The sequence below is a fragment of the Scyliorhinus canicula genome, chromosome 3, assembly GCF_902713615.1.
Source record: "Scyliorhinus canicula chromosome 3, sScyCan1.1, whole genome shotgun sequence".
In the NCBI taxonomy this organism is placed as follows: domain Eukaryota; kingdom Metazoa; phylum Chordata; class Chondrichthyes; order Carcharhiniformes; family Scyliorhinidae; genus Scyliorhinus; species Scyliorhinus canicula.
The window spans coordinates 12,021,430-12,040,717 of NC_052148.1; the positions used below are offsets into that span (position 1 = coordinate 12,021,430).

At 41.7% G+C, this 19,288-nt stretch overlaps 1 protein-coding gene across 1 annotated transcript in view; it reads left to right on the forward strand.

Annotated features, from left to right (window-relative positions):
* Positions 1–19,288, forward strand: part of dysf (dysferlin, limb girdle muscular dystrophy 2B (autosomal recessive)) — a 450,750-nt gene that overhangs the window by 221,208 nt on the left and 210,254 nt on the right. The window contains exons 23-26 of the mRNA XM_038793128.1: positions 10,676–10,871; positions 12,510–12,665; positions 14,795–14,926; positions 16,551–16,717. Of these exons, the coding sequence (XP_038649056.1) occupies positions 10,676–10,871; positions 12,510–12,665; positions 14,795–14,926; positions 16,551–16,717 (651 nt within the window). The remainder of the gene's footprint in view (positions 1–10,675; positions 10,872–12,509; positions 12,666–14,794; positions 14,927–16,550; positions 16,718–19,288) is intronic.

Sequence of the window (19,288 nt, forward strand, 5' to 3'; positions counted from 1 at the left end):
GAGCCTTATAAAGGCTCAGTAGCACATCGCTGCTTTTATATTCCAACCCTCTTGAGATAAATTCTTTTATATTCCAACCCTCTTGAAAAAAAAAACCCTCTTGGTATACTATAGAGAATCATACCCAGTGTATATTATAGAGAATAACACCCAGTGTATATTATAGAGAATAACACTCAGTGTATATTATAGAGAATAACACCCAGTGTATATTATAGAGAATAATACCTAGTGTATATTATAGAGAATAACACTCAGTGTATATTATAGAGAATAACACTCAGTGTATATTATAGAGAATAATACCCAGTGTATATTATAGAGAATAACACCCAGTGTATATTACAGAGAATAACTCTCAGTGTATATTATAGAGAATAACTCTAAGTGTATATTATAGAGAATCATACCCAGTGTATATTATAGAGAATAACACTCAGTGTATATTATAGAGAATAACACACAGTGTATACTATAGAGAATCATACCCAGTGTATATTATAGAGAATAACACTCAGTGTATATTATAGAGAATAACACCCAGTGTATATTATAGAGAATAACACCCAGTGTATATTATAGAGAATAACACCCAGTGTATATTATAGAGAATAACACTCAGTGTATATTATAGAGAATAACACCCAGTGTATATTATAGAGAATAACACTCAGTGTATATTATAGAGAATAACACTCAGTGTATATTATAGAGAATAACACCCAGTGTATATTATAGAGAATAACACCCAGTGTATATTATGGAGAATAATCCCCGGTGTATATTATAGAGAATAACACCCAGTGTATATTATAGAGAATAACACTCAGTGTATATTATAGAGAATAACACTCAGTGTATATTATAGAGAATAACACTCAGTGTATATTATAGAGAATAACACTCAGTGTATATTATAGAGAATAACACCCAGTGTATATTATAGAGAATAACACCCAGTGTATATTATAGAGAATAACACCCAGTGTATATTATAGAGAATAACTCTGTGTATATTATAGAGAATAACACCCAGTGTATATTATAGAGAATAACACTCAGTGTATAGTATAGAGAATAACACCCAGTGTATATTATAGAGAATAACACCCAGTGTATATTATAGAGAATAACACCCAGTGTATATTATAGAGAATAACACCCAGTGTATATTATAGAGAATAACTCTCAGTGTATATTATAGAGAATAACACTCAGTGTATATTATAGAGAATAATACCCAGTGTATATTATAGAGAATAATACCCAGTGTATATTATGGAGATTAATCCCCGGTGTATATTATAGAGAATAACTCTAAGTGTATATTATAGAGAATCATACCCAGTGTATATTATAGAGAATAATACCCAGTGTATATTATAGAGAATAACACCCAGTGTATATTACAGAGAATAACTCTCAGTGTATATTATAGAGAATAACACCCAGTGTATATTATAGAGAATAACACCCAGTGTATATTATAGAGAATAACACCCAGTGTATATTATAGAGAATAACTCTCAGTGTATATTATAGAGAATAACACTCAGTGTATATTATAGAGAATAACTCTGTGTATATTATAGAGAATAACACTCAGTGTATATTATGTAGAATAATACCCAGTGTATATTATAGAGAATAACACTCAGTGTATATTATAGAGAATAACACTCAGTGTATATTATAGAGAATAACACCCAGTGTATATTATGGAGAATAACTCTCAGTGTATATTGTAGAGAATAACACCCAGTGTATATTATAGAGAATAACACTCAGTGTATATTATAGAGAATAACACCCAGTGTATATTATAGAGAATAACACTCAGTGTATATTATAGAGAATAACACCCAGTGTATAAGACCATAAGACCATAAGACATAGGAGTGGAAGTAAGGCCATTCGGCCCATCGAGTCCACTCCGCCATTCAATCATGGCTGATGGGCATTTCAACTCCACCTCCCAGCATTCTCCCCATAGCCCTTAATTCCTCGCGACATCAAGAATTTATCTATCTCTGCCTTGAAGCCATTTAGCGTCCCGGCCTCCACTGCACTCTGCGGCAATGAATTCCACAGGCCCACCACTCTCTGGCTGAAGAAATGTCTCCGCATTTCTGTTTTGAATTTACCCCCTCTAATTCTAAGGCTGTGCCCACGGGTCCTCGACTCCTCGCCTAACGGAAACAGTTTCTTTGCGTCCATCCTTTCTAAGCCATGTATTATCTTGTAAGTTTCTATTAGATCTCCCCTTAACCTTCTGAACTCCAATGAATACAATCCCAGGAACGCCAGCCGTTCCTCATATGCTAGACCCGCCATTCCAGGGATCATCCGTGTGAATCTCCGCTGGACACGCTCCAGTGCCAGTATGTCCTTCCTGAGATGTGGGGCCCAAAACTGGACACAGTACTCCAAATGGGGCCTAACCAGAGCCTTATAAAGGCTCAGTAGCACATCGCTGCTTTTATATTCCAACCCTCTTGAGATAAATTCTTTTATATTCCAACCCTCTTGAAAAAAAAAACCCTCTTGGTATACTATAGAGAATCATACCCAGTGTATATTATAGAGAATAACACCCAGTGTATATTATAGAGAATAACACTCAGTGTATATTATAGAGAATAACACCCAGTGTATATTATAGAGAATAATACCTAGTGTATATTATAGAGAATAACACTCAGTGTATATTATAGAGAATAACACTCAGTGTATATTATAGAGAATAATACCCAGTGTATATTATAGAGAATAACACCCAGTGTATATTACAGAGAATAACTCTCAGTGTATATTATAGAGAATAACTCTAAGTGTATATTATAGAGAATCATACCCAGTGTATATTATAGAGAATAACACTCAGTGTATATTATAGAGAATAACACACAGTGTATACTATAGAGAATCATACCCAGTGTATATTATAGAGAATAACACTCAGTGTATATTATAGAGAATAACACCCAGTGTATATTATAGAGAATAACACCCAGTGTATATTATAGAGAATAACACCCAGTGTATATTATAGAGAATAACACTCAGTGTATATTATAGAGAATAACACCCAGTGTATATTATAGAGAATAACACTCAGTGTATATTATAGAGAATAACACTCAGTGTATATTATAGAGAATAACACCCAGTGTATATTATAGAGAATAACACCCAGTGTATATTATGGAGAATAATCCCCGGTGTATATTATAGAGAATAACACCCAGTGTATATTATAGAGAATAACACTCAGTGTATATTATAGAGAATAACACTCAGTGTATATTATAGAGAATAACACTCAGTGTATATTATAGAGAATAACACTCAGTGTATATTATAGAGAATAACACCCAGTGTATATTATAGAGAATAACACCCAGTGTATATTATAGAGAATAACACCCAGTGTATATTATAGAGAATAACACCCAGTGTATATTATAGAGAATAACTCTGTGTATATTATAGAGAATAACACCCAGTGTATATTATAGAGAATAACACTCAGTGTATATTATAGAGAATAACACCCAGTGTATATTATAGAGAATAACACCCAGTGTATATTATAGAGAATAACACCCAGTGTATATTATAGAGAATAACACCCAGTGTATATTATAGAGAATAACTCTCAGTGTATATTATAGAGAATAACACTCAGTGTATATTATAGAGAATAATACCCAGTGTATATTATAGAGAATAATACCCAGTGTATATTATGGAGATTAATCCCCGGTGTATATTATAGAGAATAACTCTCAGTGTATATTATAGAGAATAACACTCAGTGTATATTATAGAGAATAACACCCAGTGTATATTATGGAGAATAATCCCCGGTGTATATTATAGAGAATAACACCCAGTGTATATTATAGAGAATAACACCCAGTGTATATTATAGAGAATAACACTCAGTGTATATTATAGAGAATAACTCTCAGTGTATATTATAGAGAATAACACTCAGTGTATATTATAGAGAATAACTCTCAGTGTATATTATAGTGAATAATACCCAGTGTATATTATAGAGAATAATATCCAGTGTATATTATGGAGATTAATCCCCGGTGTATATTATAGAGAATAACACCCAGTGTATAGTATAGAGAATAACACTCAGTGTATATTATAGAGAATAACACTCAGTGTATATTATGGAGAATAATACCCAGTGTATATTATAGAGAATAACACCCAGTGTATATTATAGAGAATAACACTGTGTATATTATAGAGAATAACACCCAGTGTATATTATGGAGAATAATCCCCGGTGTATATTATAGAGAATAACACCCAGTGTATATTATAGAGAATAACACCCAGTGTATATTATAGAGAATAATACCCAGTGTATATTATAGAGAATAATACCCAGTGTATATTATAGAGAATAACACCCAATGTATATTATAGAGAATAACACCCAGTGTATATTATAGAGAATAATACCCAGTGTATATTATAGAGAATAATACCCAGTGTATATTATGGAGATTAATCCCCAGTGTATATTATAGAGAATAACTCTCAGTGTATATTATAGAGAATAACGCTCAGTGTATATTATAGAGAATAACACCCAGTGTATATTATGGAGAATAATCCCCGGTGTATATTATAGAGAATAATACCCAGTGTATATTATAGAGAATAACACCCAGTGTATATTACAGAGAATAACTTTCAGTGTATATTATAGAGAATAACTCTAAGTGTATATTATAGAGAATCATACCCAGTGTATATTATAGAGAATAACACTCAGTGTATATTATAGAGAATAACACACAGTGTATACTATAGAGAATCATACCCAGTGTATATTATAGAGAATAACACTCAGTGTATATTATAGAGAATAACACTCAGTGTATATTATAGAGAATAACAGCCAGTGTATATTATAGAGAATAACACCCAGTGTATATTATAGAGAATAACACTCAGTGTATATTATAGAGAATAACACCCAGTGTATATTATAGAGAATAACACTCAGTGTATATTATAGAGAATAACACTCAGTGTATATTATAGAGAATAACACCCAGTGTATATTATAGAGAATAACACCCAGTGTATATTATAGAGAATAACACTCAGTGTATATTATAGAGAATAACACCCAGTGTATATTATAGAGAATAACACCCAGTGTATATTATAGAGAATAACACCCAGTGTATATTATAGAGAATAACACCCAGTGTATATTATAGGGAATAACTCTCAGTGTATATTATAGAGAATAACACTCAGTGTATATTATAGAGAATAATACCCAGTGTATATTATAGAGAATAATACCCAGTGTATATTATGGAGATTAATCCCCGGTGTATATTATAGAGAATACCTCTCAGTGTATATTATAGAGAATAACACTCAGTGTATATTATAGAGAATAACACCCAGTGTATATTATGGAGAATAATCCCCGGTGTAAATTATAGAGAATAACACCCAGTGTATATTATAGAGAATAACACCCAGTGTATATTATAGAGAATAACACTCAGTGTATATTATAGAGAATAACTCTCAGTGTATATTATAGAGAATAACACTCAGTGTATATTATAGAGAATAACTCTCAGTGTATATTATAGAGAATAATACCCAGTGTATATTATGGAGATTAATCCCCGGTGTATATTATAGAGAATAACACCCAGTGTATATTATAGAGAATAACACTCAGTGTATATTATAGAGAATAACACTCAGTGTATATTATGGAGAATAATACCCAGTGTATATTATAGAGAATAATACCCAGTGTATATTATGGAGATTAATCCCCAGTGTATATTATAGAGAATAACTCTCAGTGTATATTATAGAGAATAACACTCAGTGTATATTATAGAGAATAACACCCAGTGTATATTATGGAGAATAATCCCCGGTGTATATTATAGAGAATAACACCCAGTGTATATTATAGAGAATAACACCCAGTGTATATTATAGAGAATAATACTCAGTGCATATTATAGAGAATAACTCTCAGTGTATATTATAGAGAATAACTCTCAGTGTATATTATAGAGAATAATACCCAGTGTATATTATAGAGAATAATATCCAGTGTATATTATGGAGATTAATCCCCGGTGTATATTATAGAGAATAACACCCAGTGTATATTATAGAGAATAACACTCAGTGTATATTATAGAGAATAACACTCAGTGTATATTATGGAGAATAATACCCAGTGTATATTATAGAGAATAACACCCAGTGTATATTATAGAGAATAACACTGTGTATATTATAGAGAATAACACCCAGTGTATATTATGGAGAATAATCCCCGGTGTATATTATAGAGAATAACACCCAGTGTATATTATAGAGAATAATACTCAGTGTATATTATAGAGAATAATACCCAGTGTATATTATAGAGAATAACACCCAATGTATATTATAGAGAATAACACCCAGTGTATATTATAGAGAATAATACCCAGTGTATATTATAGAGAATAATACCCAGTGTATATTATGGAGAATAATCCCCGGTGTATATTATGGAGAATAATCCCCGGTGTATATTATAGAGAATAACACCCAGTGTATATTATAGAGAATAACACTCAGTGTATATTATAGAGAATAACACCCAGTGTATATTATAGAGAATAATACCCAGTGTATATTATAGAGAATAACACCCAATGTATATTATAGAGAATAACACCCAGTGTATATTATAGAGAATAATACCCAGTGTATATTATAGAGAATAATACCCAGTGTATATTATGGAGAATAATCCCCGGTGTATATTATGGAGAATAATCCCCGGTGTATATTATAGAGAATAACACCCAGTGTATATTATAGAGAATAACACTCAGTGTATATTATAGAGAATAACACCCAGTGTATATTATAGAGAATAATACCCAGTGTATATTATAGAGAATACCTCTCAGTGTATATTATAGAGAATAACTCTGTGTATATTATAGAGAATAACACCCTGGGCTGGATTCTGTCTGGATTCTCCAAAAATTGGGCTATGTCGCCACGCTGGCGTAAAAATATTGGTGTTTTACGCCAGACTTTTCTTCAAAGAATTTACAGCTATTCTCCTATGTGCCGGGGCCAGCAAGACTCCGGAGTGCTTCCCACAACCTCAGCAGTGGATACAGGCCCCTGCACTTCCTGTCGCAAGTCCGCGCATCTGCACGGCGGTGGCCTGTAGCGGCAAGCCGAATGCGATGGCGGACTCAGCTGGCGGACCTGGACCAACAAAGGAGGTCCTAATGATCTGCCCCATGCCACTTCTTCTAACCCGCCCGATCGCCTCCCCGGCCGCCCACCAGGTACCTGACCCCCCCGCCCCCTACCAGGGAGGCCGCTGTGGTGGGAAAAGGAAAACTCAGAAACAATCAGTCATGCATAAGAGCAAGTTAGTTTATTTCTTAACTCTGCAGAGGACACGTTCCTCTAACCACAGGAGAGACAGGAAAGCGCGCCGAGCGCCGCAACATTCAGTCTTTATACATTCAAAAGATACAAGTAAATCTCCATTCCATATAAGGAGTTGTTTTTCTCCTGGCTTTACTATCTCGTCCTTCATACAGCTGGCATATCAGTCTGTCTCGCTCTCTAACCTTGCACACACACACACACAAACGCCTGCAGCTTTAGTTAATCACACTATTAAGCAGTTATTCAATATTAAGTATTAAAATTGTCCATTACAATTCCCTCCTTTTTGTCATCCTAATGACAACATCTATCAAAATTTTAATCGCAGCCAGTCACCTAAGCAGTATCTACATTCCCTTATTGTTAAACAAATGTTTGCTCAAAGAACATACATCAGGTATTATCGTACTCCTGTAGATTTTTCAATAATACCATCATTAATCTTTGGTACAGAAAATGGGAAACAGGTTGTCATTATAGCTATATGATACAGAAGATTAGTCTATTGACAGTTCATTGACAGTGAGGGGGCCTCACGGTAGCATGGTGGTTAGCATCAATGCTTCACAGCTCCAGGGTCCCAGGTTCGATTCCCGGCTGGATCACTGTCTGTGTGGAGTCTGCACGTCCTCCCCTTGTGTGCGTGGGTTTCCTCCGGGTGCTCCGGTTTCCTCCCACAGTCCAAAGATGTGCGGGTTAGGTGGATTGGCCATGCTAAATTGCCCATAGTGTAAGGTTAATGGGGGGATTGTTGGGTTACGGGTATACAGGTTACGTGGGTTTAAGTAGGGTGATCATTGCTCGGCACAACATCGAGGGCCGAAGGGCCTGTTCTGTGCTGTACTGTGTTCTTGTTCTGTTCATTCTCGAATGGAGGTATCCACTGCTTTGCCCCCTCTAAGTCAACTTGTTCCCTTGCTGCTGTTGGGTCAGATAGTTTCAACATCCGGTAACTGCGGGACAGGTTTGCTATAGCTGCTTTCTATAGGCATTGGCAGATGCATGGTCCAGTTTTGGTGAGTCCTTTCGCCGTGGTCGCCACCACCAGGTTCCAGTTGTATGGGCCACAGGGGTCTCGGCATAAGTACTTATCATCTCGCAAGTATTTAGAGTTATAGGGCCACGGGTCACACGTAAATGTGCCTGTCTCTCCTCTGGTTAATGTCACTGTAACCTCTCCAGCCCAATACGCTTTTCCCATTACCAGTTCCGGCATAAGCATCATGATAAGCGACATTACCCCTTTCATGTTGACTTGTCCGGTGTGAGCTGGGGCTCCGGCACCCGCTTACAATGACTAGCGTGAATCCACGTTGCTCTTTCTGCTACCTTTATCGCTGTCTGCGTCACAAGGAGCACCTGGAATGGTCCCGGCCACTGTCTAGCTCTCCAGCTCTTCCTCCTGAAGTCTTTCACCACTACCCAGTCGTCTGGCTGCAGGTCGTGCAACGTCCCCTCAGCCGGTTGTGGCAGGGCTTCCTTCACTTGAGCTTGCACCTGAGATAAAATCGCAGAGAGTTTTGTACAGTAACGTAACATTTCATCCTCACAATGGCTAGCCAGGGTCCTCGCGACGGGTTGGCCCAATTCCAGTGTTGGGTGGTCTGCCGAATAATATTTCAAATGGACTTAAATTGGCTCTCCCTCTGACCCTAGTCCTCATGTACATTAGTACTACAGGCAGGGCTTTCGTCCATGGTATTCCCATTTCATCGCAACACTTTACTAGCTTATTTTTCAGAGTGGCATTTTCCCTTTCTACCGCTCCTCCACTCGCTGGATGGTATGCACAGTGTTGCCTTAGATCAATGCCTAGGTATTCTCCTACCTGCTTAAGAGCCTGGTTTACAAATGGCGTACCATTATCACTGCTGATTTTCTTTGGGATGCCCCATCGTGGAATAATTTCAGTTAACAGGGTTTTGGTTACTGCATTAGCATCTTGTTTGGCTGTAGGGAACACCTCTATCCACTTAGAGAACATGTCAACCATTACTAGGCAGTACTTTCTCGACCTTCAGACAGCTGGGATATCAGTCTCTCTCTCTCTCTCTCTCTCTAACCTTGCACACACACACAAACAAACGTCTGCAGCTTTAGTTAATCACACTATTAAGCAGTTATTCAATATGAAGTATTAAAATTGTCCATTACACCGTGAACTGAGTCCGCCGCCACCACGTGTGCACCCCGAACAGCCAGACGTGGTTAGAACGACCGGTCGGGACAGGAGCATCGCTGGGAGGGCCTCTGGCTATGCCCCCCCCCCCCCCCCTCCGGCTGCATAATACCGCACGTGAGTGATTCTCCGGAGGCCGGAGAACCTCAGGAGGGGTGCCGGGCCCGATTCAGGTGTAAAAGTGGATTCTCTGCCCCTGCGACAAACACAACTCCAGCCCCCTGTGTATATTATCGTGAATAACCCCTGGTCTATACAATAGTGAATAACGCCCAGTGAATATTAGTGAATAACATCCTGTGCATATTATAGTGAGTAACCCCTTTGTGTATATTTGAGACAAGAACCAACTCTGTGTATATTATAGAAAACAGCAGTCCCTGTGTATATTAAAGAGAATGTTAGTTCCTAAACATAATATAGAGCAGAATAAACACTGCAAATACTATAGAAAATTGCCAATACGATGTATATGACAGGGAAGGGCACTCGCTGTGTAAAATGTTCTTGCACGGTAGCACAGTGGGTAGCACTGTTGCTTCACAGCTCCATGGTCCCAGGTTCGATTCCCGGCTCGGGTCACTGTCTGTGCGGAGTCTGCACGTTCTCCCCGTGTCTGCGTGGGTTTCCTCCGGGTGCTCCGGTTTCCTCCCACAAGTCCTGAAATATGTGCTTGTCGGGTGATTTCTAGGAAAAAGCAGCCCCTGCCTTTTTAAGTGAATAGATTTTAGAGGATAGCTGCTTGAATATATACAAATATATATATGTAACTTGAGAGGACTGGTACACAAGCTGTGCTACAGACAGAGAGATGACTAGGGTCAACAATCAATAAGTGTCATCTATCTCCACTCTAATTTGTTACCATAAACTCTGGGGTCTGAGCAGAAATAATTTGTCAAAATTACATGAAGTTCCCGAATGGTGTGGGCCACTTTCTGTTATCCCTGGCATTGCCGACAGTGATGTCCTGTAACCCACCTAAACCTTGTTGTTTCCTTTTCACAGTCAGCCTCTCCCCGATGTCTCAGAGATTCCCTCTGCAACCTGCCTGGATGGCCATATCTACAAATTCCGTACCACTAACCTGCTGCAGATCACACAGGCTGCGGAGAAGCTCAAACATGAAGATGGGCTGGAGTTGGAATTAATCCTGGACCTGGCTGAGGATTGGCTGGTTCGACTGAAGTCCATGGCAGAGGAGGTGATGATGCCTTTTCAGTAGCTGTACACTTGGACTTGAATGAAATTCAACATTGAACATAATGGTCCCACTCGTACTTTAGAGAGCAGTGCTTGGAGTGAGATTGGCAAATTTACTCTGTACTGTTCCCAATAAATACTCCAGGGCAGGTACAGCACAGGTATAGATACAGAATAAAGCTCCTTCTACACTGTCCCCATCAAACACTCCCAGGACAGGTACTGCACGGGGTTAGATACAGAGTAAAGCTCCCTCCACACTGTCCCATCAAACACTCCCAGGACAGGTACAGCACGGGGTTAGTTACAGAGTAAAGCTCTCTCTACACTGTCCCCATCAAACACTCCCAGGACAGGTACAGCACAGGATTAGATACAGAGTAAAGCTCCCTCTATACTGTCCCCATCAAACACTACCAGGACAGGAACAGCATGGGGTTAGATACAGAGTAAAGCTCCCTCCACACTGTCCCATCAAACACTCCCAGGACAGGTACAGCACGGGGTTAGACACAGAGTAAAGCTCCCTCTATACTGTCCCCATCAAACACTCCCAGGACAGGAACAGCATGGGGTTAGATACAGAGTAAAGCTCCCTCTACACTGTCCCCATCAAACACTCCCAGGACAGGTACAGCACGGGGTTAGATACAGAGTAAAGCTCCCTCTACACTGTTCCCATCAAATACTCCCAGGACAAGTACAGCACGGGGTTAGATACAGAGTAAAGCTCCCTCTACACTGTCCCATCAAACACTCCCAGGACAGGTACAGCACGGGGTTAGATACAGAGTAAAGCTCCCTCTACACTGTCCCCATCAAACACTCCCAGGACAGGTACAGCACGGGGTTAGATACAGAGTAAAGCTCCCTCTACACTGTCCCCATCAAACACTCCCAGGACAGGTACAGCACGGGGTTAGATACAGAGTAAACCTCCTTCTACACTGCCCAATCAAACACTCCCAGGACAGATACTGCATGGGGTTAGATACAGAGTAAAGCTCCCTCTCCACTGTCCCCATCAAACACTCCCAGGACAGGCACAGCATGGGGTTAGATACAGAGTAAAGCTCCCTCTACACTGTCCCCATCAAGCACTCTCAGGACAGGTACAGCACAGGGTTAGATAGAGAGAAAAGCTTCCTCTACACTGTGCCCATCAAACACTCCCAGGAGAGGTACAGCACAGGGTTAGATAGAGAGTAAAGCTCCCTCTACACTGTGGCTATCAAACACTCCCAGGACAGATACAGCACAGGGATAGATAGAGAGTAAATCTCCCTCTACACTGCTCCCATCAAACACTCCCAGACAGGTCCATCCTGGGGTTGGATATTGTGTCAAACATGCTCTTGCATTGGGTGGAGATGGGAGACCGGTCCATTCATTAACCCCCTGAATGCACTCATATGATGGACAATTGTGACATTTATAGGGATAGTTTCCAGAGACGTCCATTTCAATCACCCTCTGAAACGTCCGCAGGGTGCCCAGCCTGGGAGAAAGTGCAAAGTCATGACAGAAGCACTACACCTGTGAACGTTCCCTCCTCTCACACCTCTGCCCCTTCCTGCATACTCACTGTTGATAGATTTGTTTGCTCCATTGACAGCACTTACCTGTGTTTCACTGACAGCCCCAGAACAGTTTGCCTGACATTGTGCTCTGGATGCTGCAAGGAGACCGGCGCACAGCGTATCACCGAATTCCTGCTCATGAGGTTCTCTACTCCAGGAGGAATCCTCTTTCCTCTGGGAAAAACTGTGGGACGCTTCAGACAATATTTATGAAGGTGAGAATCTGAGGGGACAGTCCATATTGAGTGATCGAGTGTAGGGGACAGTCCATATTGAGTGATCGAGTGTAGGGGACAGTCCATATTGAATGATCGAGTGTAGGGGACAGTCCATATTGAGTGATCGAGTGTAGGGGACAGTCCATATTGAGTGATCGAGTGTAGGGGACAGTCCATATTGAGTGATCGAGTGTAGGGGACAGTCCATATTGAGTGATCGAGTGTAGGGGACAGTCCATATTGAGTGATCGAGTGTAGGGGACAGTCCATATTGAGTGATCGAGTGTAGGGGACAGTCCATATTGAGTGATCGAGTGTAGTGGATCCAGTGGTGCAGAGTCAGTGAGATGAAAGCGGAACCAGCTGGGACCCCTTGAATAACAAGATGTTAGCACTGGTTAGTGGTTCGCACTGGCACTGGTTAGCACTGGCAGTGCTTAGCACAGGTTAGTGGTTAGCACTGGCACTGATTAGCTCTGGTACGTGGTTAGCACTGGCAGTGGTTAGCACAGGCAGTGGTTAGCACAGGTTAGTGGTTTGCTCTGGTATGTGTTTAGCACTGGAAGTGGTTAGCACAGGCAGTGGTTAGCACAGGTTAGTGGTTAGCACTGGTTAGTGGTTAGCTCTGGCACAGGTTAGCACTGGCAGTGCTTAGCACAGGTTAGTGGTTAGCACTGGCACTGGTTAGCACTTGTAAGTGGTTAGTACAGGTTAGTAGTTACCACTGTTTAGTGGCTAGCGCTGGCACTGATTAGCACTGGTAAGTAGTTCGCACTGGCAGTCGTTAGCACTGGTTAATGGTTAGCACTGGCAGTGGTGAGCACTAGTTAGTGGTTAGCACTGGCAGTGGTTAGCACTGGTTAGTGGTTAGCACTGACAGTGGCTAGCACTGGTTAGTGGTTAGCACTGGCAGTTGTTAGCACTGGTTAATGGTTAGCACTGGCAGCGGTTAGCACTGGTTAGTGGTTAGCACTGGCAGTGGCTAGCACTGGTTAGTGGTTAGCACTGGCAGTGGTTAGCACTGGTTAGTGGTTGGCACTGGCAGTGGCTAGCACTGGTTAGTGGTTAGCACTGGTAGTGGCTAGCACTGGTTAGTGGTTAGCACTGGCAGTGGTTAGCACTGGTTAGTGGTTAGCACTGGCAGTGGCTAGCACTATTTAGTGGTTAGAACTGGCAGTGGTTAGCACTGCAGCCTCTCAGTACCAGGGACCCAGGTTTGATTGCAACCTCAGATGACAGTCGGTGTGGAGTTTGCATTTTCTCCCCCGTGTCTGTGTCGGTTTCCTCCGGGTGCTCTGGTTTCCCCCCCACAGTCCAAAGATGTGCAGGTTAGGTGGATTGGCCATGATAAATTTCCCTTGGGTTAGGGTTGCAGGGATAGGACAGGTGATTGGGTTTAGGTAGGGTGCTCTTTCAAAGGGTCAGTGTAGTATTGGTGGGCTGAATGGCCTTCTTCTGCAGTGTAGGGATTCTATGATTGTATAATTTTGTGAGTTTATGATTCCAGGGTTAGGGTTAGGGTTCTATGATCTATTGAGATGCCAGCAGTAACCCAGTGAGAAACACGCTGGGTCAGAAGGTTGTACAGCACATGGACAGTGCCACATTGTCTGAGGTGCCATTTTAGATATTAAAGAATAACCCTGTCCGCGGTTTAAATGATTACACAAAATAGTCTTGGGGATGAGTGGTGTTGGGGGACGGGGAGTTCTCCCTGGAGTTGTTTATATCACTGATTTCCCCAACCAACCTTGCAATAAAATGCTTGAATTATTGTTTGTGGGAACTTGTGATGTACATATTGCGTCTCCGATATTATTTCCCAATTTGTTGTCAAAGAGGGCTCTGAGATAGAGCAGGGAATGGGACTGATTGGAATATTCTACAGCAAACCATCTATTCAGGACAGGGAGATAATTCACTGACAGTCCCCCTGGTAGTGGACTGTCACCTCCTCGTCACCTCCCTGAGCAGTTTCAGGCAGAGAGCTGGCCTCGGTGAGGGGGGGGGGGGGGGTCAGACTGTGCAGTATCTATTGGAATCAGTGAGTCCCAAGAGCGGTGGTCTTCACTGTGTCGTTGTTTTCACTTGTGCATCGAGTTCCATCTCCTCGCCTTCTCCCGCAGCATCCACGGAATGAGTTAAAGTTTGATAAGATCCCAGCACAGCTGCGAGTGCGTATCTGGTTTGGAATGGCAGCGGATAACAAGGAATTTAATGAGTTCACTGAGGGAAAGCTGTCCGTCTTTGCAGAAACTGTGAGTTCCACTGATATCAGAGATTCTCCGGTGATATTAAATAATGTACACCAGAGTCCCATGTTATTAAATAATGTATACTTCAGAGTCCTGTGTTACTAAATAATGTACACCAGAGTCCCATGTTTCTAAATAATGTACACCAGAGTCCCATGTTACTAAATAATGTACACCAGAGTCCCATGTTACTAAATAATGTACACCAGAGTCCCATGTTATTAAATAATGTACACTTCAGAGTACCATGTTACTAAATGATGTACACCTCAGAGTACCATGTTACTAAATAATGTACACTTCAGACTCCCATGTTACTAAATGATGTACACTTCAGAGTCCCATGTTACTAAATAATGTACACTTCAGAGTCCCATGTTACTAAATGATGTACACTTCAAAGACTTCTGTTACTAAATAATGTACACTTCATTGTCCTGTGTTACTAAATAATGTATCTTTAAGAGTCCTGTGTGACTAAATAAATTATCCTTCAGAGTCCTGTGTTACTAAATATGTATCCTTCAGAGTCCTGTGTTATTAAATAATGTACATTTCAAAGTCCCATGTTATTAAATAATGTACACTTCAGAGTCCCATGTTATTAAATAATGTACACTTCAGAGTCCCATGTTACTAAATAATGTACACTTCAGACTCCCATGTTACTAAATAATGTACACTTCAGAGTCCCATGTTACTAAATAATGTATCCTTCAGAGTCCCATGTTACTAAATGATGTACACTTCAGAGTCCCATGTTACTAAATAATGTATACTTCAGAGTCCTGTGTTACTAAATAATGTACACTTCAGACTCCCATGTTACTAAATAATGTACACTTCAGAGTCCCATGTTACTAAATAATGTACACTTCAGAGTCCCATGTTACTAAATGATGTACACTTCAAAGACTTCTGTTACTAAATAATGTACACTTCATTGTCCTGTGTTACTAAATAATGTATCTTTAAGAGTCCTGTGTGACTAAATAAATTATTCTTCAGAGTCCTGTGTTACTAAATATGTATCCTTCAGAGTCCTGTGTTATTAAATAATGTACATTTCAAAGTCCCATGTTATTAAATAATGTATACTTCAAAGTCCTGTGTTACTAAATAATGTATACTTCAGAGTCCTGTTACAAAATGATGATTCCTTCAGAGTCGTGTGTTAAGAAATAGTGTATCTTTCAGAGTCCTGTGTTACTAAATAATGTATCCTTCAGAGTCCTGTGTTACTAAATAGTGTATCCTTCAGAGTCCTGTGTTACTAAATAATGTATCCTTCAGAGTCCTGTGTTACTAAATAATGTACACTTCAGATATGTCCAAAAGTGGCCTGATTATAGTAAATGTTTATTCTTGTGTGAACCTGGTTGGTAAATGGTCTAGAATGACTGATCATAGTATATGTGGAGTTCCAGAGTGACCTGGGGACAGTAAAAGCTGCAGTCCATAGTGGCTTTACGTAGTGAGTGTTTACACACCGATCCCACGACAACTTCCTTCGACATTTGTGTCAGTATCTTTGTGTTGTGATCCATTTCTTTGCTAACGGTTGACGCCTTCTTGTTTGAATGTGTTGAACTGCATTATGGCTAATGGAGCCACGTTTATTACGCAGTATGAAAACCAGACCAAGTTGGCTCTCGTGGGTAACTGGGGAACTACAGGCCTCACCTACCCGAAATACACAAATGTTACTGGAAAGATCAAGCTCCCCAAAGATTCCTTTCAGCCTTCCCCAGGCTGGGCTTGGGCCGGGGACTGGTTCATCTGTCCTGAGAAAACGTGAGTGGATATGTATTTTTTTTACTCATTCAAGGCATGTGGGGTTCGCTGGCTAGGCCTACATTCACCCATCACCCATTCCCAGCGCAGAGGAAGGTGGTGGTGGATTGAAACTGTGGCAAAGGACATGGAAGGGATTAATTTACGAGGCAAGGTGACTCCATGTTCTGCACTGTGAAACCTTAATGAAACTCTCACATGTAATAAGAAAGAACAGAGGGAGGTATTACTCACGATACTTTCTTCTCCTCATAACCTTTGAGGCATCTTAAAAAGCTTTGGTAAGACCACACCAGGAGTAATGTGGACAGTTTTGGCCTCCTTATTGAAGGAAGATTATATTTGTTACTGAGGGAGTGCGCGAAGGTCCACCAGGCTGAATCTTGGGATGGCGGAAATGTCCTGTGATGAGATATTGAACAGTCCGGGCCTGTATTCTCTGGAATGAGAGGTAGTCTCATTGAAGTGTACAGCATTCATACAGTATTCAGCAGGGTGGATTCAGGGAAGGATGTTTCCCCTGGTTGGGGGGCTGGATCTAGAACCAGGGGACAAGTCTCAGAGTAAGGGTCAGGCCAGTTAGGACTGAGACGAGGAGGAATATCTTCACTCAGAGGGTGATGAATCTCTTCCCTCAGAGGTTATAGATAGGATAGATGCGGGCAGGTTGTTTCCACTGGCGGGTGAAAGCAGAAGTAGGGGACATAGCCTCAAAATAAGGGGAAGTAGATTTAGGACTGAGTTTAGGAGGAACTTCTTCACCCAAAGGGTTGTGAATCTATGGAATTCCTTGCCCAGTGAAGCAGTTGAGGCTCCTTCATTACATGTTTTTAAGGTAAAGATAGATAGTTTTTTGAAGAATAAAGGGATTAAGGGTTATGGTGTTCGGGCCGGAAAGTGGAGCTGAGTCCACAAAAGATCAGCCATGATCTAATTGAATGGAGGAGCAGGCTCGAGAGGCCAGATGGCCTATTCCTGCTCCTAGTTCTTATGTTCTTATGTTCTTTTGTTCTTATGTTACGGTGGTGAATCTCTCCCCCAGAGGTTATGGTGGTGAATATCTCCCCCAGAGGTTACGGAGGTTCAGTCATTGAATCTTCCCAACAAAGAGATCTAGATATTAAAGATGAGCTGGATTTTCCGCCGCCCACCACCGGATGCGGAGATCTTGCTACGGCGAAGAATTCAGCATTGGGACAAAACGGATTCGCTGTCCCTTTTCCGATGCTGTTTCCCAGCTGGCGTCGGCATCGAGGTTCGTGCTTCATGCCAGCCAGAGGATAAGAATCTCCCCGGGTCGGAACCCGCCCCGTACCCTTCCAGGACAGCCCCTGCACACTCACCTGCCAGATCCCGCCGTGTGGGAGGTGAGTAATTCACGCTGGTGGGACTGGGCCTAACTCGTCGGCCACTCGGCCCATCGGGGTCCGGAGAATTACCGGGGCGGGCCGCTGTCAACGGCCCCCGACCAGTGTGGTGGCAATCCCGCTGGCGCCCGATAAATGGCGGCGGAGAATAGGGAGGGCGGCTTCGGGGCGGCGGGGCGAGATTCTCTAACCCTAACCCTAATCCCACCCCATGTGGCAGCCATGTTTCAGTGGCAGCATTTTCACTCCAAGTCAGATGATTGAGGGTTTGAGTCCAGTTTGAGCACAGAAATCCAGGCTGATGCTCCAAGGCAGCACGGAGGCCATGCTGCTCTGCCAGGAGTGTCATCACTCAAATCAGATATTTGATCATTGGCATTGTCGGACCTCTCAGGTGAATGAGACAGATCCGGCGAGCTATTTTGATGAAGAGTAGGGCTCTGCTCAGTATCCTGGCCAATATTAATCCCTCAACAACTGTAAAGAAAAACCCCAGGTACAATGTAGCCGTGTTGATCCCGAACGCAGCACGGCTCGGCTGGTGGATGCCGAGAGATCCCTCTTCTGGGATCTACCCGGCTCGTCACTCCTCGTGAGATATAACACGATCTTGTGAGACGTCGCGACATGAATCCCGCATATTGTGGGTGGGATCACTTTTTAGCCAAGCTCGTCTCACTCTATAAGCATTCCCTGGATCTGGCCAAGGTGATGGGAACTAACCCCTTCCCTTGGAGATCTCGGGCGAGCATTGTTCAGCGCTAGTCTCCACAAATGGGGAGCAGACAGAACGGCACACCCTAGGGTCTCCCAGGGGATGGGTGGCCCCCAGGTGCTGGCCCTCTGGGCAAGGTGGTGCCCTGGCACTGCTGATGTCAGCCTGAAACCCTGGCACTGCAGGATGGGTGCCAGCCTGGCACTGCCACACTGCCCAGGTGGCACTGTCAGTTAGCATTGACAGGGATGCTAGGCTGCCAGTGCCAAGCTCACATTTTCCCCACGTCGGGGATAGGGCCCCAGGGTTGCCCTGCGCCATGCAGGGGGCCCTGATATCGGTGAGTGGGGCTTTGGGGGGTTTGAGGTTGCCGGGGGAGAGGGGTAAAGAGATCCCATTTTTAAATGGGGTCCCGATTTCCTTCTGTACTGAGGAGTTCCAGTGAGCGGAGTTTCTCAGTGTACAGATGGGACTCAGTGTGGCCTCGCT